The sequence below is a fragment of the Hypomesus transpacificus genome, unplaced genomic scaffold, assembly GCF_021917145.1.
Source record: "Hypomesus transpacificus isolate Combined female unplaced genomic scaffold, fHypTra1 scaffold_381, whole genome shotgun sequence".
NCBI classification, from domain to species: Eukaryota; Metazoa; Chordata; class Actinopteri; order Osmeriformes; family Osmeridae; genus Hypomesus; species Hypomesus transpacificus.
Window position 1 is genome coordinate 1 of NW_025813902.1, and position 27,084 is coordinate 27,084.

A 27,084-nucleotide genomic window follows, 5' to 3' on the forward strand; every position below is an offset into this window, starting at 1 on the left:
TCCATTTTGGACCCATCATGGCCGACGTTCCTAAATACATGTCAGCATTTACACTCATGTTAACTTATCTTTTTTTTCTCTGACTGACTTTAATCTACTTGAGTAAGGCATTTCCAACATTCCCCTAATCTTCTTTAGACATGATGTTGAAATCCTTACATTCCTTCTCCTCCCTCCCTCTGACCTCCTACATCCCTCCATCTTTCCTCTGTCCTAGTTCTTCCTGAGGTCTCTCCTCCAGCTGTGGCAGAGTCTCAGGGCCTGGAGTCTTCTAATCTTCCGTTCCCTGTGATGTCAAAAGCTTTCCTCTTCCATCCCCTCTCCCTCCCTCCCTCTCACACACATTTACTCTCGCCCCTCCCCTCTCGAACGACTATTTCTTTTGCTGACCTTTCCTTTTCCTTTCTCGTCTCTCATACTCTGATGTACCCTTTCTGTCCACCTCCACCTGGCACTCTCCACCTGCCCCCTCTCTGTGTAACCTGCTGTGTGTGCGTGTGTGTGTTCGTGTGTGTGTGTGTGTGTTCAGATGCCACCACACAAATGCCGGGCCGCCCAGCTTTGGAAAAGACAGAAACAAAGAATGAGAGAGACGTGGACAGAGACAGGGGGTGGGGGTGGAGGGTTGGTTTGGGGGGCGGCGGGCGGGGGGGGCGGGCTGGCTGGCTGGTGGGGGGGATTGAGGGATGGGCGGTCTGGCAGAGAAAGACAGAGAGCGTGGTAGAGAGAGACATATGGGGGGTTGGGGGGACAGAGTGAGATGGAGGGGGGTGGAGATGATTTCCCTCGATCCCACCTCTTTACAAGACCGGGGCAGAGGGATGCCCTGGATTGCACTCGTTCTCCCCCTCTTTTTTCCTGTTTTCTCTTCGACAACCCCCCCATGCACACCCCTCACAGGACTTGTAGACGTGAGTTAAATGCCTTGCTTCAAAGAGATAACCCTTCTCTGCTAGAGGAGTGCAACTGTAAGATCATCTCCCCTTAGGGGCATGCTTTATTTTCCTCCAACTTCTCAATCCCCCCCCACCCCCCGCCCTCCCCCCTCCCTTTCTCTCCCTTTCTAGACAGAGAGTTCACACTGCTTCCAGCAACAGCTGTCTGACGGATTCATGGGATGTTGATGCTCAACAGGATGTGACATCATGTTTCACAGAAGACAAAGCTGGCATGGGTGCATATTTAGTTACAGTTGCAGACACTCAACTCAAGGACACGCCATACCATCAAGGGGGTCTTCCTGAACCACACCCCCTGTGACATCTTTCCCTTTAGCAGTCTTTTCTAAAGGTAATCATGTCTTCAAAATAACATTGCCTAATAAACACACAGCCACCCCCAGAAAGGGGAAACAGTCCACCGACACTGATCCTAATGATGGCTTTCCTTCTAGAAAACTAACTAAAACCAGAGGGTCCAAAGAGGAAATAAAAAGAAGCCTGTACAGAGTATTGAGACAGGCCCTGGGCTCTGACCCTGAGGGTGCTGGCCTTCACATCACAGCTCCTCATTTCATTGGTCCATCTTTGGTCCGTCTTTATCTAGAGATACCAAACACAGAGGAAGAGCATAGGGGGCCGTGGGGGTCATTTTGATTGACATCCACATGACTTCCACTGGAGAGGTCAGACGGGTCATGCAGAGTGGACCTGAGGGTAAGATTAAATACAATCCAAGCCATTCCACAAGAAGGGCAAAACATAAAACACTGAATTTGTTGAAATGTTTTCTACATAAATAGGTCGTTCCATGTATTGAAAATATTAATACAAATGTCACTTGATCATGTTTGAGACTTAAATGCGACTTTTATCCATTTCTTTCTTTTGGCAACATATTAGTTAATTGAAAGGGAGAATTGTGTTGTAATTTACCCAGAGGTACACTAGATTACTTCCAAACGCTGAGTGTTGAGAAGGACCTCCACCTCATACTGTACACCAGACCTGGCAGGCTGGGAAATTAAATCAACGTCTGTTAAACTCTGTTCTCCCTGTCAACGAGAGAGGGAGAAAGGAAGACAAGAGAGTTTGTTGTGGGACAGGGAGTTAATTACGTCTGTCTCTACTGCACAGACTTTAAAGACAGAAAAGTATTTTCCATAAACCTGATGTTCCTCATTTTTACGACCAAACACAGGAGCTCAGCGGCTGCGTTCTCCAGGATGAGTTACTATAGCATGTGATTAGTCATTGATAAGTGAGCATGTACTGTATGTTGGTGCATGGCTGGAACAACAACAAAGTCCATACTTTGGTCAACCTTTGAGAAAAATCCCATTTTCTACTCTCTCGTCTTCAGCCTGTTAATACTGGTTCTCCTGTAAGGCTCTAACCTGAATACTTGCATCACAACAAACTGATGCAATACATGTAAGGTCAGGGCAAGCCCCACTCACCATAATGTTAATATTCACCCACGGTGCTTGATGAATTGACGACAAAGTAATTACACCATGTGTGTAGGTGTGCGTGCATGTGTGTTAGTTTGCCACTCCTGTAATGAGTCTGCAATCCAAGCAGACCTTTGGCTTGGGTTGAACGGAGAGAGAGAGATAACCACATGTGAGGGAAGGGAAAGAACAGATAGGGAGAGAAAGAGAGAGGGAGGGGGAGAGAGATAATGGAGGAGAGAAACAGAGACACAGTGGATTAGTGGTTCATTCTCTCTGGCGTGTCAGGGTGACCTGTCTTGATTAGTGGAGTTGACCCACGCACTCCTGAGGCCACCGAGTTTGTTTATTGAACACACACACGCACATCTCCAATACCAAGTTGCTCCCAATGGTTCCTTCCTCCCATCGACACAGAGTCACACATTAGTAACAAGACAGAAAGGCCTTTGGAGAATTTTCGGCTCAAACTTACTTCCATCACTTGCTGCTTTTATTGCTCTTGTGAACTTTTAACATTTCTAAAGAAACACTTGTAAAAGCATTCTTTCTGGAAAGAATTGAACGTTGGATAACAATGGAGAGAAACTGTGGGCACTCTACTGCCACAAGGAGCCAGGCTCCAAATAACGGCAAAAATAAATTAAAATGAATTCACAATCGTTTTTATACAAGCCATTCAAGTAAAAATAGCTGCTGAAAGGTCCACATCCGAATCCCTTGCCTTTAGCCAACGTTGAAAACTTTCACAAAGTAATTGAAGAAGAAAAAAACCATAAATTTCAGCAGAACACCAACAGAGGTAAAGAAATAAAAGAAGTCAGTCAGTAGTCAGTTCCCTGGTGGATTTCATGTCTGGGAATGAAGAAACGCCAAACACACCAACCACCAGTTGTTTGGTTTAATGATTTGGTTTTTATTTTATTGACTAAGGACATACATAGAATCTTAATTGGTCTTAGAACATGGGGGAGGAGCCCAGATCTACAGAAGCTCAAACTGTTGTTAACTACCACCAATCACACACACTACACACACTTCATTAGGGTGCAACTACGTCCCTGGAGTTAGTGCACACGCTTGGATTCATGCGAATTGGGCGCCCAGCATGTGGTTGCTTTAGGGCCAATGTGTTTATAAGAAAATAATGAACTGATCATTTAGAGAAAACCAAAGGAAGAGAGGCAGCGTTAAATGACAAAGACCTAATAAGGGAGCTAGTCACAGAACAACGCAGACACACATAATTACTGATTAGTTAAAGACAGCAGCAGCTGTTGAACCGTGCTTTTGTGTGTGCGTGTGTGTGAGTGTGCGACTGAGTGTGTGTGTGTGTGTATACTGGCAAACACAGATATGGTCGGGACAATTATGGAACTGCTGCACCAAAACCAAGAAATGTTCAGACCGCTCCCACAATAGCATCCAGTAGGTGGGCATCAGGGCCAGACTTCAGTCCCAGAGCCAGAGTCCAGTCCCAGGCGCCTCAGAACCACTTGTGGAGGACCGCCAGGGCAGTGTTGAAGGTGAACTGGCCCTGGTGAGTCCCGCGGTGCGCCAGGAGCAGGGAGCCGGCCTGAGCCTCGTGGCCAGCCTGGAGGAGCTTGGCGGCGGCTCCCTGGACGTCCCAGCCCCCCTCCTGGTGGTGGGAGAGCAGGTGGGTGCTGAGGGCGGGGTAGAGGGCCGAGGACACGCAGCCCACCAGGAGCCCTCCGTCCAGCAGGAGGGAGAGAAGCTCCGAGTCACAGCACGAGGCGTTCACCTGACGGGGGAGAGGAGACCACCTGGTTACACACACGCAAACGCGATGGGGTTTGTCCGCGGCCTGTTTGTGGTGCGCGTGTGAGCGTGTGTGTGTGTGCTCGTCGTGTTGTGTCGAGTTTCTGCAGTCTGTGTGGTGCGCTCGGGAGCGTCGGCAGTGTGACAGGGTTGATGGGGCCCTGATGGGGCCAGCGTGAGGTCACATCCTGTGCTGTGACCTCTGTGACCTCATATTGCCCCCTCAAGACCGGCTGTTCCACACGCACACGCGAGCACACACGCGCGCACAGGCTCCGCCCGGGCTGCTTCATTCTCTCTTTCTCACTCGTTCCTCCACGCTAAGCCACTTCACCTCTCTTGCTCTCACCCAATGATTCCCTCCCTTTCCCGTCTTTCTCTCCCTCTCTCCCACCACTTCACTCTCCCTCCCGGGATGTTTTCACGGGAGAGAAGTATCAATTATAAATGTAGAGTTTGTGTCGGGCCGCAGTGTATGTGGAGCAGAGGGAGTCTGGTTGTGTTTGGAGTCGAGCTGAAGTCGAGGGTTCTTCTCCTTCTAGATTCCTCAGTCTCTCTCCCTTCCGGCACAAGCTACAAGCTCTCTGTTCCTCTGTTCAGGGAAACTGGAGTAATGAGCCTTAAAACATCCTCTGGAGGTAGAAGGGAAGAAGGGGAGTGCGTGTGCACGTGGTATGTGTGTACACCAAAGAGCATGCGTGTGCACCGCAGAGGTGAGACATGAACAAGTGGTAAAACAGACGTGTCATGCTTGAGTAGTAATGAGATGTTGTGCTATATGTGCCATGCAGACACCAGGAAGGTGCAGGGAGAGAGAGGGACACAGAGACACAGAGAGAGTGGGAGAGGGACACAGAGACACAGAGAGAGAGGGCGGGAGAGAGAGAGGGACACAGAGACACAGAGAGAGAGCAGGAGCCGGAGCGCGAGAGATGAGATGGAGAGAGGTGAAAAGAAGTGAGGTGAGGTGAAAAGAGAAAAATGAGGAGAGATGAAAGGCTGGTGGCTGTGCAGGTGTAGGGAAAGAGATGAAAAAAGAGAGAATGAGGTGGGGAGAGGAAGATATATTTATAGAAAGAACGACATTTAGAAGAGGGGAGGTGGGAAGGAAAGGTGAGAGAAAGAGCGGGAGAGACAGAGGCAGAAAGAAAGAGAACGCGAGCGAGAGCAAGACAAGAGAACGAGAGGGAACGAGAGAGCGAGACAGATAGACACGTCCCTGGGATTGTGGATATGCAGATGTACTGGCAGGTTATGCAACTCTGTCACCTGAGCCCAGCTCACATGCCACTGTCTTAGAGAAATGGAGAAAACTCTGACCAGCCTTACCCACACACACACACACACACATACACACACACATACACACACACACACACACACACATCCCGCCCCCCCACACAGACACACACACAAACCATACGTCCAATTAGATAGATGCAAACAATCAGTTTAGACGAAAAAGCGTGTACACACACACACACACACACACACACACACAGACACAAAGCTTGAAGGCTGACTGGTTGCTATGAGAATTCCTGCTTGACCGTGTCAGTGAAAGCTGGAGATTTCAGTCTTAGAGTCAGACTGAGTGACAGCCAGCTGAAAACAGATGTCAAAATAAAACAGAGGGAAAGAAGGAGGGAGGGATGGAGAAGAATACTGATAACACACACTGAGATGCAGAGGGGATAGGAAATAGGCTTTCCCCTGGGGGGGGGGGTTTCTTTACCAGGCAGGTGAGTTGTATTGTTTGGCTGGAGATGTACAGATGAACCCATCAATACAGTCCTTCCTCAGGCCTGCCTGTGTACCACACGACCATGTCTGGCTGGAGAGGGCTTCCATCTCGATAGCAGGTCACACACAACAGTCAGCATGATCCAATCACGCCAACTCTCATGCTCACCTCGCACTCCCCTCTCTCTCTGTGTGTTTTGGATTCTTAGGTAAACCTCATTCTCGGCCTCATCTCTTTCCCTTCCTCCATCCACCCATCCATCCATCTCTCACCCCCCCCTCCCCCCCCTTTCCCACAGAGAACACAGCCTGACTACAGATCCATGGCCTCTCCTGTCCCAAGGGTCCTGTGTTAAGAGGCAAACAAAATGTGTGTGTCTATCTACTCTTTTTGTGTGTATGTTTGTGCGTGTGTGTGTCCATTCAGAGTCCTCTTTGAATGATCAAACAATATCTGCATCGCCCAGCCAGGCAAAGACAGGAGATGTCTCATCTGTTTGCTGTGTTTACAAATACAGACACATAGACACACATACATACACACACCCACTCTGAGTTAATGAACCCTCATCACTACATGACAACAGTACAGCCCCTCCCCTCCCCTCCCACGGCTGGAAGGGGTCCTTGCAGTTTTACAGGGTCTACTTAGCACTCCTAAACATTGCCTGATCAGGATGGTAAATAGCCCATAATTAGCTATTCACGACCTTACACTCTCCCCTTATCCCCCTCCCTCTACCTCTCTCCTCTCTTTCTTAAACCCTGCCGCACGCCTAATTGGAATTACCGCACGCGTGCCGTCAACTGATGCATTATGCATACTCAAGCCTTCCTTTATCGTTCAAATCGTACCGCTTCTTTGGAATTCCAGACAAACACCAAGCCCTCCCTCCCTCCCTCCCTCCCTCCCTCCCTCCCTCCCTCCCTCTCTCCCTCTCTCCCTCTCTCCCTCCCTCCCTCCCTCCCTCCCTCCCTCCCTCCCTCCCTCCCCCTCCCTCCCTCCCTCCCTCCCTCCCTCCCTCCTCAGCATCTTCTTCAGACTCTGTGGGCTTTGGTGTTGACACAGCAGCACAGTCCCTGGCAGGCAGGTCGCATGGCAGCACTATTAGAAGTGACAGGCCCGGAGGAGATGGAACAATGAAGGCTGGGAAACACACACACACATACAGGCCCATAAACACACACACACAGCCCCATAAACACACATGTTGTACAGTATACATGCTTGGTTCGTGATTAGCCATGAAAGAGACAAAAGACAAAAGAGTTTAAGAGATTTAAAACAGTGCGAAAGGAATAGGGAGTAGACAGAAGGAAATATGAAAAGGTGTGAAAGAGAGAGAGAGAGAGAGAGATAGATTGCAAGGAAGAGAGAGCGAAATGGAAAAAACCTTAAAGAGAGAGAGATGGGGAGAAATAGTGACAGGAATAAGGCATTTACAATGTACATTGTATTTAAAAAAGGTAGGAGAGGTGTACTGAGAGGTCATGGCATGATCTCAATGAAAATGGATGAGAGAGAGAGAGACGTAAACAAAGAGGGAGAGAAGGTATGAAAACAGATCCTCACCCCCCCCCCCCACACCCCCTCCCTCACCCCCCCTCCCTCACCCCTCATCAATATGCATGGATTAGGAGGATCTCTAACACGCTCCAGGTGTTTCCTTTAGCAAGTGTGTGTGTGTGAGTTTGTGTGTGTGTGTGTGTGTGAGGGTGCATCGCATTGGGGAAAACAGTTGTGAGTGTGTACCATATATGAGAGCGCGTGTCGTATGTGAGAGTGCCTGTGTGTGTGTGTGTGTGTGTGTGTGTGTGTGCCTGTCGTGCCAGGGCCTGACAGCCCATTCATTGTGCTGGAGAAGCTCTTATCTCCACCTTATCTCAGCATGCTATTAGTCATGCTGATGTTAACCCCTCGCCCCCTGCTCCAGCACTCTCCACATCCCTATGCAGGGCCATACATCTTCACCGAGGGAGAAGTGTGCGCGTCGTGTGGACGCGTGTTGAGAGAACGAGATATTTTAAGAGACGGAGTAGGGTGGGGGGGGGGGGTGCGGGAGGTGAGTCAAGGAAATTCAAAATGGAGAAAATGAAAGAAGAGAGGACCAAAAAAACTATCCCTCCCTCCTTCTCAAACAATAAGGAAACGCATGCAAAATGATCTTCCCAATCACAATGAAGGGAGGGCGGGGGAGGAGGGGGGGGGGCTCCGCCAGCACACAAACAAAGCTATTATAATGCAATCAAACACATGACCTTTTTCCTTGTTGCTGCCTTTCTATTATGAACTGTTTCCTATCGCCAGTTTTAATTGAAGCCTAATCTTCACAGCCAATGGGGAGGTAATAGCATGTTATCTATGGTGTTGGAGGGAGGTGTGGAAAAAACAACCAGACAATCAGACACACAGGAAGGAAGGTGGGTGGGTGGGGGGGGAGGGGTGGGGGGGGGCTGTCACTGACACTGAGGCAATGACAAAAGCTAATGGTTTTGGGGGAGAAAAAAAAACCTTTCGAAGAGGATTCGCACGTAACAGTACGCACAGCAAACTGTGTCGGAGTTGGCTGAAGTTCTCTCCGGATCTCTGCAGGGCTGTTCTACACAGGACTGGTGGAAGCAATATGGCGCAGTGTACTTTGAGCCAGACGGGGAGCTGCTACCATCACCTCACAGCTTACCTCAGATCCATGCACATCTACACAGCCCTACAGGCGGAGCATTCTTCTGCCCAGAAGAGCTGGACACCAAAACGGCTCCTAATATCCCCAAACACCCTTGTCCCTGAGACAGCCTAACAGGCTTCTAAAAGCACGAGCTAATAACAGAAGACTCGACCCGCCACTAAAGCCCTAACCCTGCGAGGCCACCGCGTTTCACAGAACAGGGGACGGGTGAATGGCTGAACGTTCCCAGTCGGGTGATATTTGGATGGGATGACTGTGCGGTCCTAGTGAGGGCGGACGAGCCCAGCCCTCGCCCCGGGGCTGCTGAGGGGGATGAGGAAGGCAGGGCTGGGTACCGGGAGACAGCACGCATCCGCTACAAGTCAATAACTGAGATATGGTTAATGCAGTCTGAGTAAGGCTCTGGGTAACACTGAGACAAGTTCAACAGTTACACCAGCCCGGGTCTGGAGTGCCCGACTCACACAGACACACGTTTGGCCTATCACAGGCATTTAAATACAGCTAGGGTCAAGGGTTACCTACATACTCATGACAAAATAACGCAAGGTTCATTTGGACAATGTTAAACACTCAAGCTTCCTCTTCTCCGCTACCTGTGTGTTCTACCGTACCTGTATCGCTTCCTTCATACACACACACACACACACACACTCTTTCTTTTTCTCAGCGATAAAAGGATCGTATGGCGAGATAAGAGGTCTTAGGCCTCATTAACTAGAGCACTCACTTAACGGAGACTCGGCTTATCTGATCTGGGAACAGCAGCAAGGCTACTGGGTGTAGAGTAGACTGCTTCAGCACTGATACCGATCTGAGACCCGTCTGAAGGTCGACCGGGTTGTACGGAACCTAACAGCCACACTCATCTGAGAACCGTTTTTGCGAGGGAAGTTGGTCACGTGTCTTTGACCTGATGGTGTATGGTGATGCGTTATGATCTGACCTAGAATCAGCCAGGAGCTCCAGTCAGTCACTCCGTGCCTACCTCTGAGATGCTGTTGATCTGATCCAGGGTCAGCTGCAGCAGCTGCTCATCTCCACTTTCCGTCATGAGCTTGAGGGAGGAGAGCTGCAGTCCAGGCTGGTCCAGGAGCAGCCGGGCGATGTGTCTGATGCACTGGAGGGCAGGGAGAGGGGTTATAGGAGGGGAGGGATAGGGGTTAGAGGAGGGGAGGGAGAGGGGTTAGAGGAGGGGAGGGAGAGGGGTTAGAGGAGGGGACAGAGAGGGGTTAGAGGAGGGGAGGGAGAGGGGTTAGAGGAGGGGAGGGAGAGGGGTTAGAGGAGGGGAGGGAGAGGGGTTAGAAGAGGGGACAGAGAGGGGTTAGAGGAGGGGACAGAGAGGGGTTAGAGGAGGGCAGGGAGAGGGGTTAGAGGAGGGGAGGGAGAGGGGTTAGAGGAGGGGAGGGAGAGGGGTTAGAGGAGGGGAAGGAGAGGGGTTAGAGGAGGGGAGGGAGGTATGGAAGGAGGGAAGGTGAGGGGGGGGGGAGGAGGAGAGAGAGGGAGGCACGGAGGAGAAGGGGAAAGAGGAGAGAGAAAGAGGGAGGAGAGAGAAAGAGGTAGAGAAAAAGCGGAGGAGAGAAAGAGGAGGATAGACAAAGAGAAGGAGAGAGAAATGGGAGAAAAGGGAAAGAGAAGGAGGAGAGAAAGAGGAGGAGAGACAAAGAGGAGGAGAGAGAAAGAGGAGGAGGAGAGAGAAAGAGGAGGAGAGAGAAAGAGAAGGAGGAGAGAAAGAGGAGGAGAGAGAAAGAGGAGGAGAGAGAAAGAGGAGAGAGAAAGAGGAGGAGAGAGAAAGCGGAGGAGAGAAAGAGTAGAAAGGAAGGAGAGATGGAGAGCAGGATTAAATGATGTGCAGAGTAAAAGAGGAACACACATGGGTGCTTTCAAGGCAGACCTATAGATACAGTACACACACACACACACACACACACACAAACACACACGCGCGCTCTTAGACAGTAGCAACTGGAGGTGGCGGTGGTAATTTATGGATATCACAATGCAATCTGACTCGCCCATGCACCAGCGGTTTCATTCCAGCAGATTTAAATGAAAGCTGTTCAGAGGAGTAAAAGCCTCCTCCTCCCCTGCTCACATTAGACAGCCAGGCACTATCCACACAGAATAGCATTAGCGCTAAACTAATACCAGTCAGCTGGCGCTACACACACACACACACACACACACACTGAATAGCATAAAACGCTACACTTCCCTAGCGCTCTACAGCATGAAAAGCATTAGGCCATGCTAATATCAAAGGCAGTCTCGCTGACATAGAAGGGTATTAGATATACTAGAAGTGCTAAAGGACATACAACGTGGCTGGAAGGCTACACATTCAGCTACGGCGGAATGGTTACGAATGAGTGACTTTACCATGAGGGAAGCAGTGTATGGGGGAAAATGCCCTACTAATGTCTTATTTAAAACAGACTTCCTGTGTGTTGTGGATGAGAGCATTTCCAGGCTGCTGACAGGGGCGTGGGTTACATTATACATGACAGATGTGTCCCCCCCCACTTTTTGTTTCATTAAGGACGGCAACGTGTCCCACACACTTTTTGGAAATGGAACCTACGCCCCTGAAATGGAACCTACGCCCCTGAAAAGGAACCTACGCCCCGTTTCCGAAGTGCCACAAGAAGACACAAAGGGACACGGGCACACAGTCAAGTGCGTTCCCTACCTGCGCAGGCAGCTTGTGTTTGGTGGGGTACAGGGAGCGGCACATGGCCACCACCTCTCCACCCAGGTCCAGTTGCACCTCTGAACCCTGGCAGTGGGAGAGCAGCGCCGAGGTCCAGACCACCCAAGGGTTGCGCTCCGTCTCCGCCCTGGGGAGAGACGAGACGCGCCAGGGTGGACACGCGTGCGCGCGAGAGCAGGTGGGAGAGAGTTAGACAGTTTATGATGATACGACTTGAGCACCACATTTGAGATTCATAATAAGTTCACATTAGAGAAACCTGAGGGAGCACTGTAGAACATGAGTGCGCCAACACGAGAACACAACAGTAGAACTACAAACAAACGAAACCCAAACAGGAGCTGACATGCTGGGGAAGAAGAGAGGCACAACACTACAATACCTACATCCTGTTAATATTAAAGACCCGTGAGTGAGGCGGTACACTCTCTAAATTAGCGCTCGCTAACTCGCTCGCGCACACGCTCGGGAATAGGAGGAGACAGCTGCCAGCAGTGACTAGCATCAGGTCGCCAACGCGGCCCCGTGGAGCCATGGCGGTCTGGCTAACGCTACACAACACAACCACATCATCATAACCGACAACGAGACAGGAGGCTTTTTCTATAGGCCAGTGTTGAGCTAGTTACTAAAGCTGTCTTTGCACAACGTTGAACTTCAAGGACTGTTGAGTTATTTCATTTGGAATGGGTGTAGCTCAATGGCGAAGCATTGAGCAATGTATACCAGCAGGTTTCTGGTTGAAATCTCCCTCTGTACATTGTCTTGGATGAAAGGTTAAGCGGAACTATCCTCAGCCTGTCTTCACACAGCACAGACAACAAGTCTGCATCTATCCAAACAACTTCATTAGCCTAAAATAACATTGTGATGGAGGCTCCACTGTGTCGCTAACAGTTATTGCGAGTGGTTATCAGCCCACAGCTATATGGCTACTCTGTGTGTTATGGTTGCCAATGCTAATGCATACAATAGCAGGTCCCATTCCATCTCCTCAGAAGGGATCACAGCACTCTGTCAGGTACCGACACATTTACATGTATTCATTTAGCAGACACTTTCATCCAAAGCGACTTCCAAGAGAGAGCTTTACAAAAGGTGCATAGGTCACTGATCATAACACCGAGATATCCACAAACATTGCGGGTAGCCAAACATGAAGCACACATTGTGAAAAACCAAAAAATAAGAGCCAAAGGGAAGAACTATAAGAGCATGTAGTTTATCACGTTACAATTACACAACATGAACCTCAAAAAAGTGCAGGAGTGTACCTGTAGGAAAGCAAGCAAGAGTTTAAAATCAGTTACAGCTAACCAGCAAGAGCAACAAGTCTCTAAGTAAGAGTCATTGTGATCCTGGAGGAAACTGACATCAGGTCCAGCAAATCATTCCTAGGTGCCGTTGTATTCCCGGAACACGTGAGTCTTGAGCCTTTTCTTGAAGGTGGGGAGACAGTCAGTGTCTCTTATGGAGGTGGGGAGTTGAAACAAAACAAAACAAGCTAGCATTGCTCTTCGTATTCATGTGGGAGCGAGGGAACAAGTTCTCAAAGCTCGAACAAGACCATCACAGGGCTGACACCCTCCCATGTGTTATTGTGGCGACGCGGGAGAGCTTAAGTGTTATTCTGAGGTGGGAGGAGTACATAGGATGCATGCGCATTCACGACGTGGCGCTGCCTCGCCAAGCACCGGGACAGGGTAATGATGTCATTTACATAACAAGTACCTGAGCAGAGGGGAAAGAAGAGGATCACTGAGGGACGAGGATGTCATCCCTGAGTATTTTGTATTTTCTTGAGTCCTGATTTCCACCAGTAAAAAAAAGGTCAAACGCTATTGTTGAATCCTGGCGGAAACAGTATACGAAACAAGCTTTTTCTTTTAGGGATTTGTTTTCCACTGAAGCGTTCCTCAGAAAGACTTTGTGCCAGGGACATCCGAGTTGGCGTGCGTTTGTGATCTGTGCGCGTGTGTACTTGAAATATCTGTGATGGGAACACGAGGCTAACAGCACGAGCACGCTAGCTAAGTGGCTGGCTTTGGCGAGCCTGGCCCTGGGTGACACGGCGGGGCGGGCTGCTCCACACAACACTTCCACTGCTGGCATTGGCACCTGCCTCCTCAGCTCTCCCTCTGGCTGGCTGAGCTCGAGTGGCAGAGCTGGGGCCCAAGAACACTCTAACACACACACACACGGTGCTTATTGGGTGTTTGTGAGTCATGTGGCTTCGTGCTGATGTGAGTCATCGTAGCCTGGCCTCTTCTGCAGTGGCTGTTTGAATCATGACTCAGATTGCTCGGAGCCAGGCAAAACGGCACACACACACACTCAGAAACACACCGGACATCTCAAACACAACATGAAACTGCCCCCGTCCCCCACCCACACACACAGGTAAGCAGTGGTGTGTCCTCACAGTTGGGGGCCGTGTGTGAAAGGGGGCGCGGTGTGTTCGATCCGGGGGTGAACTCTGGGCCCCCATCCTAGCAGAGTAATCCGCTCCACTCCTATTGTTCTTGTCAGCCTGCTCAGTGCCAGGGATATGAGGGGCTTACAGCCCCCAGACAACTGTACCAGCTCTCACACACATTCACACATTCTCACACACACACACACACTGCGATAAACCGCTATGTCTTTCCCTCGGTCCCTCTATTGTTCTATTCTTCTTGAACCCTCAGCTGTACATCTTTACTCATCTTCCGCTATGCCAACCCCCACCCCGCTCTCCTCCCCCACAGTCTTTTGTTCTAAATTTCGTATTCACTTCCCTTCATCTCAAATCGATCGGTCTTAACCTTGCGTTCCACTTCCGATTGTACTCGGTGTCTCTCGCTCTCTCTCTCTCCCCTCCTCCTTCCTACCGTCTTTCTGTCTATTAAACAAGCGGCAATCAGTCCCACATGTTTGATAAACAACCACAATCAATAGCTCACACCGAGGCACTTAAAGGCGACACAGAAACACAGCCGCTATCTCCCTCCCCCGTCAGCTCCTCCCTCCCGCCATTCACGCACGCACACGCACGCACACACACAATAGCCAATCACTCTGCTTGCCACCCTTAACTGACTGACTCATGTTCGGGTGAAGGACAGCAGAGCCTTGATTTTGCTTATTGAAACCTTGTGATTTGATTGGATCCATTTGAGACCTAACGAGACGTATTTACAAGGTGTCGCGTGGGCCTTCGAACAGGACAGGGCAGCATTGGCATCAGATCGTGCATTAAACATCGGTTTTACATAACGCGCTGCTCAAGACCCTGACAGTCCAGAGCAGGAGGAAGTTCCCTGTATGGGTGAAAGAGAAGTAGGGAGGAGGAGGAACACACAAAGCTGACACTAAGAGCCGTCGTGTTGCATTGTGGGGCGTCAGATGGTTTACACCGAACGGCAGATCTTACTGTATGATCGTGTGTGTGTGGCAAACAGGAAAGAATCTTACACTTCCTCTTTTGTCATCGGTGGCCACGCCTGTAGGAGGAGCATGATGAGCTGAAACTCCTCCCACTTCCTGGCAGCCTCCAGCAGCTCCAAGAAAAGGGTGTACCTCTTCTCCTCTTCCTCAATGTCCTCCATCTCCACCTGAGAGAGAGGGGGGGAGAGAGAAAGAGATCAATGAACTTCAGTTTCGTGAACATGGCTCAAACCACGCACACCTTCAACCAAACACCATGGACAACTTGACACACCAACACGTCCATGTGTTAAGTGTTGGTCTGAAGAAGAGGTGTGGAGAGAGGGCCCAGGGTTAAGACCTGACATCAGTTTCAGGTGGACACCCCCCCCCCCACCCTTCACTGAAGACCCCCAACCTCCACACCATAATTAAAGACACTGAGTCCCACTGAGAAGAGATGGGAACAGAGAGATGGATGGGGTGAGAAAAGGATCTGGAGAGTAGAGAAGGGGGAGAAGGGCAGAGAAAGCAAGGAGAGAGAGAGAGAGAGAGAGAGAGGGGAGAGAGAGAGCGAGGGAAGGAAGGAAATAGAGAAAGTAATTAATTTTCTTCTCAGATGTTGGCTCAAGTGTGATTTAACAGTTCAGAGAGCGGCTGATTTCTGAAGGGAAAACTAAAAACTGCCAAACCGTGGCTGAGGCAGGGTAGTACAGGGTAGTATCACACACTCAGTCTCACACACACACATACACACACACACTCTCTCTCGTGCACACATTTTCTTTCTCTACCACACACACAGTTAATACACTCACTCACATCGAGTCGAGCGGAACCCTCAAACCCAGAACACAAAAACACACAGAGTTGACTTTGCTGTACACGGACAACACATCAGCACATAGCATGTCCCTTGCACTCACAGCGCACCAGTCACACACAGCCCCAGGTGTCATGCCCACAACAGGACAGGCCACTGTGTGTAAACACAGGTGCAGAGATGGAAAGCAGAATCGCAAAAAAAGAGGTGATAAACAAAGACATGAGAGGTGTTACTTTTGAAACAGGGTTGACAGAGGGAATTTGTGATAAAAAGACAATTATTTTTCACCCACACTTTAAAATTGGGTTCAACATATAGCAGTGTTCCCAGTGTCTCTCCTTAATGAAGAGGGATGGTAATTAATTATGCCCGTGATTAAAATCAAGACTTACAAGCCGTGTTGTACAAGATGGAGAGAGGGGGAGGAAGGAGGAGGCGAGAAGGAGGAGGGGCACTGTCACGGAGACAGGAAATGCCATAACATTTACCGGGGAAGGTTCTGACAAATTAAACAAGACCGATTAGAGTGAATCACCCTCTCTCTCTCTCTTTCTCTTTCTCTCCCTCTCTCTCTCTCTCCTCTTCTTTTTCTCTCCCATTTCCTCTCTCTCCATCTAATCCCCCCCTCCCCCTCCCCCCATCACTACCCTTTTCTCCTTTCTTCCAATCCCTCCATCGTGGCCTCGAGTCATGGTTCCTCCCAGGCAGGCCCATGTGAAAGCCTGGCAGCCTGGCGTGAGAGCCTGGAACAACAGGGCTTTAATGGTGCTCCACTTAGCCCACGGTCTCACACCTGTCACAGTCTTCATATGAGACCATCACTGGCCATTAGAGTGCAGGCAGACTGGAGCTCTACTCACAAACCCCGCAACGCTACCACCTCTGACACACACATACACACACACACACACACACATAAGCACTCGTAGACATAAACATGTCGTTTCTAAGAGGCTACTTTCCAGTAATGTTGTTTTTCCGAAACAGTTTAAGCCACATGCCACACATAATAGTTAAGAGGACATGGCGAGGCTTTTAGACCAGATAAGAGAGTGGAGGGGGGAACAGTACCAGAACCAACAGCACGATGACCCTGCTCTGTAAGGCTCTACTGTACACACGGACGCTCTCGAGACACTTCCATGGGCTCTCTCTAGGCGTTCTTTCGAGAGAAACTAAAGGTTGTTAGGTTTAAGAGTGTGTGTGTGCATGCGTGTGAGGTGGGTTCTCTCGGTGCAGAAAACGAGTTACAAGTCAAGTCCTGTGTTCTGCTATTGGCTGCTGGAAAGCAGCAGCATTCACAGGAGGAGAACAAAGCCAAAGTTTTGCTGCCGCGTCAAGGACAAACGCACACGCACACACACTTCAACGGAGTGAGCAGCTAATCCCGTTTGGCCTGCCCCGCATGCACGGTCAGACGAGGTTTCTCCGACACTGATTAACACTGCAATGCAGTCCATCCCAGATCGGGGCTACAGACAAACGTTTTTTAAGAGGAGCACCGTAGCCCCTGATTGAAAATGTAAGGAGTGCAAGCAGAAAAAATGCTTGCACTGTCTCAAAATGCAACCATTTGGTCGCAATCTGGAGCCCTACAGATATCTGGGGATGGATAGAGATGGGGGGGTGGGGGAGAGAGAGAGAGAGAGTGGGTGGGTGGGTGGGTGGGTGAGTGAGAGATAGAGAGAGTCTTGGGTGCTTTGGGGTAAATCGATTGGCAGAGCAGAGGAGCCAGCACTCTATAGGGGGTTTCTGGAAAACCTGGCACACGGGTCACGACAAACCATACACCTTCGGGTTAGGACACACTTATGTGTTCCCGACTACATTGAACCATCACTTAGCCAGAAGTGTGTGTGTGTGTGTGTGTGGAGAGGTAAGAGGCTGTGGGAGACAGCCAGATGAAGTGGTAACTTTCAGGGAGCGATGGAACTAGGCAGGGGGCTAAATGGAGGGGAGTGCAATCGCTCCGCTCCTCCTCAGAACCACTGGCTAGGGTCTGCTCTCGCCATTTAGACAGCTTAGGGGGAGACAGGTGGTGATCATATACACACACACACACACGTACGCACATAGACGCACGAGCACATAGACGCACACAATCGATTTAGTTTGATGTCGGTTTGATGCGACATCCTGTGGTCGGTCGGGGAGCTGTTTGCGTGTGATGAAGGAGGGATTAAATAAGAGATAAGCAGGTAATGAATCATTTAGGAGGGTACCTCTTGATCGCACATGGCTGGATAGGGGGGATGGGGTGAGGGGGATGGAGGGAGAGATGAGGGAAGCAGGGGTAATGGGTGCAAAGGAAGGGGCTGGGGTGAAGGGTGGAGGGGCAGGGGTGGAGGAAAACCAGGAGATACAGCTCTATAATTTGCTTGGTTTATCCCTCTGATTTCAAAACGAGCAGATTAAATATGAAGCGTGTGTGCAGAGTTACTATTTCTATCTCTTTAAGAAACCTATACCTTTAAGAAAAAGCTAAAGACGCACTTGTTCCGGGAGTACAACGGTGCTTAAGAAAGATTTGTTGGATCCGATGTTAGTTTATTTCCTCCAGGAACACAATGTCACTTACTGAGGGACTTGTTGCACTTGTTGGTTAGTTGTAACTGATTTAACTACTTGTACACTTGCTGTGACCCTCATGGTCAAACAGACGCGTCGATCACTGGACTAAAGGATTCGACGCGTCGATCACTGTGCCATGGCATTCCTTCAGGTCGCCAGCCACCAATGTGCTGTTACAGCGTGACTCGGAACACACGCAAATCCCAGCTAAAGCCCACGTCCTAGCTTAACGTGCTGCCTGCGAGTGAGGCAACGAGAGAGAGAGAGAGAGAGAGAGAGAGAGAGAGAGAGAGAGAGAGAGAGAGAGAGAGAGAGAGAGAAAGAGAGAGAGAGACAGAGAGAGAGAGAGAGAGAGAGAGAGAGAGAGAGAGAGAGAGAGAGAGAGAGAGGGGGGGAGATCTGAGCCCTGGGATCCAGGGATCTATCGTGTCTGGCCTTTCTGAGCGCGCTCCGAATGAGCACATTAATATTCATTGACTGGCTCAGCGCGTCGTCCTCGGCGACCGGCAGAATGAAGTTGCAGAGGTCGCGCAGCTCAAAGAGGGGGAGAGCACGAGTGAGGGAGGGATGAAAAGAGAGAGAAAGTTGAAGAGGAAGGAGAGAGTGATGTGACTGGCAAAAGGGGCAGACCGAGGACTCTGTGAGGTCAGAGGAGTCGTCAGCTCCTGACTAAGCCCTACAAGCACACCCCCACTGCGCACACACACACACAGGACACACCTGTAGTACACATGAAATGTCGTACACACACACATTCATTTCCAAATTAATTTCCAGCAGGCAACTTGGACCTGGATATGTCAATTATATCACAGAGGGGGGGGGGGGGGGGGGGGACAATGACAATGAGAGAGACAGGAAGAGAGACAGGAAGAGAGACAGGAAGAGGGAGTCGAGGGAGAGAGAGAAACGCTGAGGAGAACGATGCAGTGAGGATCCTTCTGAGAGGGGCGAGCTTGTATATTCAAACAAGCTGAAAACACGCACCTGCTCGACACAGGCCTACAACATCGGCTGGTGGTATGAATATTAACGAGACACTCATAACCATGGGTACTATTTTAATACTTAGCCCATTTGTGTCGAGACTGGAACCTCTCCCAATGCTGCTCATTAATTATGCATGCAAAAAAGTGTGATGAATATTCAGGAGGTGGGACATGAGGAGGCGGGGAGAGGGAGGCGAGAGGAAAGGTGAGCAGACACATGGGTTAACTTCGACAGCACGCTACTCACCTACATAAATGCAACCCCCCCCCCACACATAGACATTCGTATAATGAAAAACTCCCACCTTGAACCAAACGAAAGCTTTCATCGACTGTTTCAATGCAACTCTCGTCCACAAAGACTTGGGTGGACATCAAACGTTGTGTATTTCTTTAGTCTTGGAGACATCCCCTCACTCACAATGAATTCCTTTCTTCCTCTCCGTTTCTCTCTCCCTCGCTCAATTCCTCCTCCCTTCTCTCTCTGCCGGCTTCCATTCGGTGGAGACCCAAGTCTGACCCCTGACCCCAGAGTGGAGACAACTGACCCCTCGCTATCACCTGCCTCTCTGTCTGTCTCTCTCTCTCTTCTCCAAGTTCTCTGTATATTTGCTCCCTCTTTCTTTGAGGCCATCTGCAATATTCTTTTCTCTCTTAAATTCTGTATCTCTGCCCCTGCCTACCCCCCCACTCTGTCTCCTCACTCTTTAAAAAGCTTTCAGTTCACTCACTTCAAGGAGTACTGTTTGGTCGATAGCAAGTGCTGGTAAAATATTTGGCATCAACTTTAAAATTGTTCTGAGGCAGGTTGCGAAAACAGAGTAGGGAGTAAAGAGTAGTGGTGTGTGTGTGTGAGTTTGTGTGGTGTCTGATGTAGCTTGGAATGAGTATTACCACAGTAAAACCTCATGAGTCTATAGGGATGCTGTCTGTCTCTCTACCGCTGCCAGGAAAACCCATCTGCAAAATCAGACCACATCACTCTTCACATTGTGTGTGTGTGTGTGTGTGTGTGTGTGTGAGTGAGTGAGTGAGAGACAGAGAGAAAGGGATGCCTGGTTCCCCATGATAATAACACACACCCTTTATCAATGGTGATTGTCTTTATTTTCCGAGCCCTACATAACCAACCATGTTTAATGGTCAGCAGAAACATTGCATTGGGCTTAGGAACACAAGTCAATGAGAAAAATATACATCACATGCCCTATTTGATAATTCTCTCTCCTCTCCTCGCCTTTTATCTGTTTATATTTTCCATCCATTTTATTTTATTTCATTCTCTCTCTCTCTCTCTCTCTCTCTCTCTCTCTCTCTCTCTCTCTCTCTCTCTCTCTCTCTCTCTCTCTCTCCCCCCTCTCTCTCTCTCTCTCTCTCTCTCTCTCTCTCTCTCTCTCTCTCTCTCTCTCTCTCTCTCTCTCTCTCTCTCTCTCATTCTCAGTGAAGACATGGAGAATGTTGACCCTCATTAGCTATGCACCAGTTAACTAGAAAATTACAGAGCCAGAGAAACTCCCTGACACAGGGGGACGGAAGGGGGATTGGAACAATATCCAGCACACACTCACACACACTATATATATGTACATGTTACACACACACACACAGGGATTGTAAATGTGTTGTCCTTGAATAAGGGAGACTGAATGTGTGCCCATCAGCGAGTAGACATGTTGACACTCCGTAAGTGTGTAAGTAAAAGTGTTTGTGGAGAGCATGTGTATGACAGCGTGTAAACATGCATTCGTGGAACACAGGACTTTGGAGCACCCTCTCCCTCGTCATGTGCTGTAGCAAGTTCATTTGTGTCTCTGTCTCCGTGTGCGTGCGTGCGCGCGTGGGTGGCTACATAACGCACCCTCCGACTCGTGCGATGTGTAACACATTGATTTGTGGGCGAGCAGCCCTTTCTACCTGGGGTGTAATTAAATATTAAGGCAGTCGTTTGAAGTATGCTAATCCAGACTGCTGAGATTACCCAGGATTCATAGGCAGGCCCTCACACACATCCAGCAGATCCGCCATGCTGCCAGAGAGAACGCCACCAAGGGGAGGGAACACCGTACCCTGACTGTCAACACACAGAGCCACTGCCACCCCTGAAACTTCCTCATAACACCATGGAACCCCACACGATCACTGTGCACCACACTGAAACGGGAGGGAGGGTAGAAGGGAGGGAGACAGGCTAGGAAGGAGGCTAGGAAGGAGAGAGGGAGACAGGCTAGAAGGGAGGGAGACAGGCTAGGAAGGAGGCTAGGAAGGAGAGAGGGAGACAGGCTAGAAGGGAGGGAGACAGGCTAGGAAGGAGGCTAGGAAGGAGAGAGGGAGACATCCTTCACACTGCCTGGACATCACCACCTTGCTGCATCAGCAGCTACTGTTTATGATGGTATGCTACATGATCATCAAGTGATTACACAAATACACACGCACACACACACACACACACACACACACACACACACACACACACACTCACACACACACACACACACACACACACACACACACACACACACACACACACACACACACACACACACACACACACACTGACACCAACATCTGTTTTCCTAATGAAGGCCGTAATGCTGCAAGCTTGGGGGATCATCTCCAGACCAACCTCTGGAGAACAGAGCTGCTGAGACCTTGCTGTAATGACCACACTAACCCCAATTCATTTCTGTGTGTGTATGAGTGTGTGTTTCCTGCACAGAGGCTGGTGTGGGCTTTAACACTAATACTAAGGCTGTCATGGGGTTTAGCAGAGTGATAATCATTATGGTGATTGTAATATCACAGTTCGCTTCAGTGGGGAGGATGCATTGCAATGGAAAACGACACACAGACACAACATAAATGCCTGCTCCTCCACACTTACACACACACACACACACACGCAGGCACGTAGACCCCCCCCCTACACACACAGGCAGGCACGTACACCCCCCCCCCCCACACACACACACACACACACAAATTGCCCCAAGTAGCCTGTCCTTAAAATCCACGCCAGGACAGGTCGTAAAGAAGAGGAGGAGCTAACTCCATTATCCTAGCAGGGACAGGATCCATGGCATCTCTGTCCAGAGCTAATGCAGCGTTCAGACAGTGCTGACATTTAGATGCCCTCACCGCTGTGACAGATCAGCCCAAAAGAAGTCACAAAATCCATCCCCATCCTCCCCCCTCCCTCTACCCCTCTGTTCCATCCCTCCATCACCAGCCACCCCCCCCCCCTCTCCTGCCCTATACTGCCGAAATGTCAGCATTTGAATTGGACTCATTAATACCCCGTATTAGGCCTGACTGTGTGTGTGTGTGTGTGACAGAGTGGCCCAGTGGGTTTGGCAAGGCCAAGTGGCTGTATGGGCAAGGGATGATATATATATATATATATATATATATATATATATACACACATCTCTCTCCCTCCCTCTCTCTCTCTCTCGACTCCCCCCCCTCCCCTGGCAGACAGTGGGATAGGGAACCTGGCAGATATCTCTCACACTGTGTTAGGTACGGGTGGGAGAAGATTGGATCATGAGTGCTTCATTTCCAAGATCAAAGCAGCGTTTTCTCTGACCGTGTAAGTCGGAAACAGACTCGCTCAAAAAACACACACGCACGTGCACACACAGACCTCTTAACTGAATCAACCCAGACAGGGGATGACAGGTGCGCGTTTTTTTCTCTTTCTGAGTGTACTTGCGTGCATGTGTGTGTGTGTGTGACGTTAGTCTGAAGCTGCCTTTGATCACAGACAGCCAGATCAGACGCCCCGTCAGACTGCCAAACAGAAACAACAGACGGAATACAGCAGGAAAAGTCACAGGCTTCTCTGGTGCTCTGTGCTCCAATCCCAGGGCTTGACAGCACGTGGCTGTCATGGAAATAGAAGCCGCCATTGGCTGCTCGAAGGGGGGTGGGGGTGGATGGGGAAGGAGTGTGTTGTGTATGTGGGCCTTTCTGTCTGTGTGTGTGTGTGTGTGCATGGCTAGGGCAGAGTGTTAAAGTGTGTGTGTGTGTGTAGCTGGAGGGGACCACGGATGGCAGTTGTGCGGATTCGTTTAGGGGCTGGGTTGAAGGGCGGTAGATAGGGCCAATGCTGAGTCCTCCCTGTTCTCCCTCTCTCCCGTCCTCATCAGCTGTCAGTCCCTCGCTTCTCTCCCCCATCCCTCCCTCCCTCCCTCCTCCTTCCCTAATCATCTCATCTAAAAGCCCACACACCTGTCCATTCATCCACCAGCTTCCTCCTCTTCGAAATCTCTCTATCTTGCCGTTGTCTCTCTCTCCTGCTCTCCCTCCCTCCCTCCCTGGTGAGGTCAGGGGGTCAGTTTCATCTCCGGGGGGCTGCCAGCGCGGCTGACCCTCCGCCTCCTGGTGCCTGCCATGCCCACGGAACTGCCAAGCTGGCCCTCGGAATCACCACTCTCCCCTCCAGGCAACAACCACAACATGACTGCTCTCATTAGGGCCAGGGAGAGACAAAGGAAGAACGAGAAAGAGAGAGAGAGAGAGAGAGAGAGAGAGAGAGAGAGAGAGAGAGAGAGAGAGAGAGAGAGAGAGAGAGAGAGAGAGAGAGAGGGAGAGAGAGATAGAGAGAGAGAATAAAAAAAAATGTAAAGCAGTTATCTGACTAGTAACCTCACAGACAATAGGAATGTTCTCCATATAAAACAAGGAGGACATATTTATCTTTAATATATATATATATTACTCAATTAATATATGTTCAGGGCTAATACATGTATTTAAGCTTGAGGGACAACAGTTAACCTCTAAACCCAAGTCTCTCTGACTGGGAGCAGCGCTGAAGAGCCTGGCTCGTGCTGTGTGTGACAAGCATGACTGGGAGGGAACAGACTTCTCCATTTAGAAGGAGAGCGAGACGCTGACAGGAGTTTTTCTTCTAAAGATTAATTAAGTCTCTTTTTTTGGAAGGACTTAAGCCCTTAATGAGTGTACGTGTGCGAGAGGGAGTGTGTGTGTGTGTGTGCGCGCTTCATCAGAGCAGGCCAAATGTCAGGAGTGCTTCCAATTTGTTAACGAGCCGAAGCCCACACACCTGTCTACCTGCTCAGACCGCAGCTCTGAGCACTGAGCCTACATTTGCATGTTAATTAACCGCTTTAACTCATTAATAAGTTAGCCAAGCGAATTAATTAGTAGATATTCACCACAGGGGATGGGCAGATAAGCCCCTATTGACACAAAAAGCTACACACACACACACACAAACGGACTGACCACATCATCTCTCTCCACTGCTTCCATCAATATTTCATCACAGGGTTACTGAGGGAAAGAGCAGACAGCGAGTCGACATACACACCTCCTCGCCGCACACACACAAACACTCACACACACCAATCCCCCTTCCCCACGTCCTGCATCTAAGGTAGGTGTGTGTGTGTGTATGTCTGACTGTGGGCAGATGCAACACTGTGAATTGACATATAAAAGGTTAAAACCTGCTTTTATCTGACTTCTTCTTCTGCAACTAAAATGAATGTGTGTGTGTGTGACAACCATGGAAAGCGAGAGAGAGAGAGAGAGAGAGAGAGAGAGAGAGAGAGAGAGAGAGAGAGAGAGAGTCAAAGCCAGAAGTCAAAATGTATCTTGAGTAGGCAAATGCAGGAACAGTTATGGCCATTGCTTGGGAAGCCGTACTGTGAACCATGTGTGTCCGAGCATGTGCGAGTGTGTGTGTGTGTGTCTTTGCTAATCAGAGTAGGGCAAGGCTAAACGTGCGTGTGCGTCGCTTGGCTCTGCTGCGTTAGCATGGCTGTGCTGCGTTAGCATGGCTCTGCTGCGTTAGCATGGCTGTGCTGCGTTAGCATGGCTGTGCTGCGTTAGCATGGCTGTGCTGCGTTAGCGCGTCTCCTCCGGGGACGCGTGTTCGCTCCAGTTCTCTCCCACCGCGGGCCAGACGCCGGGCAGACAGGCCTGTGACGCTGCCCGCCCGGGCGCAGGACACGGGGGGGAAAAACAACCTCAAATGTTCCTCCCTCCAGCAAGGAACCCCCATCTGCCATGTTCCGTCAGCCTCCCAGGACCACTCCGGGACTGAGCCGGGGTCTTTATATTCACCAGTTTGCTCAATTGAACTCACATGATTTATTCAACACAATAAAAAACACAGTCAGGAGTCCATTTATTGACCAGAGTGTGCTTGTGCGTGCCTTGATGTGTGTCGGCATGTGTGTGTGTGTGTAGGTGTGCGTGTGTGTTACCTGTCTGTCCTTCAGGACAGCCTGGGTCCTGTAGAGCAGCAGCAGTCTCAGATCCCTGTCCCTCAGGGGGAAGTTGTTCTCCAGGATCTGCAGGACCTCGATACGAGGACGCACCGCCACGGACGCGTCGCCGCAGAACGGACGCAGCCACGCCAACAGGTCATCAGAGCTGACCGCGCTGCCCCTGAGAGAGAGAGAGACTATGAAAAACGACAGTGATCCTACAACAAACATACAAGTGTGGACGTTCGTGTATTTGTGTGTTTGTGTGTGTGTTTGTGTGTGTGTGTCTTACCCGGCCTGGACGGTGTTGTGCACGGCGGTCACCATTCCCTCCAGCACCCTGAGAGGGTCTGGGCAGTCATTCAGAACATCAGCATCTCCACTGCAACAACAAGACCACACCACACTGGTAAAACCAGCTGGATGACTACTGTGTGTGTGTGTGTGCGTGTGTTTGTGTGTGTGTGTGTGGGGCCTGGACGGTGCAGGAACAAGGGGACTGACCGATGTGTGTGTTATACTGACTCTTCAGAGACATGGCTCAGAGTCTCTAATGGCACTGTAGTGGTCCCTTGCTTTGCTGCAGTGTGTGTGTGTGTGTTGCCAGAAGAGGGCCATTTTTCACAAAGACAGAAGAAAAAAAAAAGGTAATTTCCCCTGACTCAACTCCACTTTGCTGCCAGGCACACGTAAACACACACACACACGCAAACGTAACACACCACAACACACGCACACACAGACACACACAACATACAAATGACCGGGCAGGAGTTGGAAAGATGACACAGCACTTTCAAACAGTACATTCACTCTTCACATTATCTCCCTCACCCAGGACACACAGGCATGTACAGTACATTCACTCTTCACATGATCTCCCTCACCCAGGACACACAGGCATGCGTGCGCACACCCCTCCTCACGACAGATACAAACAGCGGCCATTAGCGAGGGCCTGGCCAGCAGAGTGAAGGCTCACAGGAAGCCAGGCACGGGCCCTGCTCGTTCATATCTGACACGCTCACCCTTTCTCTCCAGCAGAAAGAAGCCAGGCAGACAGTCGATGGACAACAACAACAACAGACACACACACACACACAAACACGGCCAAGGAACAAACGCGTGCATCCAAGTCATACACACAGCCACACACGCGCAAAACATCAAGTTCTCCGAGGCATTCAAACGCAGCGACACCAACACACGTGTGCGCACACACATGCACACACATCACAGTTGCCTTTAGCCCACTGTAGCTGTTACTGGTGCAGAGAGACAGAGTCTGTAGGCAGCATCTGTATCAAGACACTAATTAAACAGATTATTAATTTATTAAAAAAAATAATTATAACTCTCTGTTATCACCCAGCTTGTGTGTGTGTGTGTGTGTGAGTGCATGCAATCTGCAATCACATCTGTGCTACAGACCATTGGGCAGTCCTGAAAGACCAGGATATGAAGGCAATCCCTATCTAGCACACCCTACACAGCCAGACAATCAGGTCATCCCAAGTAACCTCTCTGTTGAACATAGAGATGTTTATTGTTCAAAGTCAATAAGCTCCCATCAGTGCTAGCCATGCAGCTAGGACATGAATCGTGATCGAGACAATAATCAGAACATGGTCACGTGCAGGAGTCACAAAGTGAAGCTAATATCTTTGCCCATACTGTGACTCGTGTGTGTGTGGGATGTGGCCATACATCGAAAAAAGATAAGAAGAATGTGTATTTACT

General features: G+C 49.9%; 1 protein-coding gene across 2 annotated transcripts in view; it reads right to left on the reverse strand.

The window, feature by feature from the left end:
* Window positions 1-2,665: 2,665 nt before the first annotated feature.
* The window catches only part of nbas (NBAS subunit of NRZ tethering complex), a 66,062-nt gene continuing 41,643 nt past the window's right edge, over window positions 2,666-27,084 (reverse strand). The window contains exons 25-30 of one of the 2 annotated variants that reach the window (XM_047016463.1): window positions 25,637-25,726; window positions 25,342-25,525; window positions 14,765-14,904; window positions 11,291-11,438; window positions 9,590-9,721; window positions 2,666-4,154 (exon numbers count right to left, since the gene is read on the reverse strand). In XM_047016463.1, the coding sequence (XP_046872419.1) occupies window positions 3,879-4,154; window positions 9,590-9,721; window positions 11,291-11,438; window positions 14,765-14,904; window positions 25,342-25,525; window positions 25,637-25,726 (970 nt within the window). In that variant the 3' untranslated portion in view covers window positions 2,666-3,878. The remainder of the gene's footprint in view (window positions 4,155-9,589; window positions 9,722-11,290; window positions 11,439-14,764; window positions 14,905-25,341; window positions 25,526-25,636; window positions 25,727-27,084) is intronic. The other variant, XM_047016462.1, reaches the window with a different exon arrangement.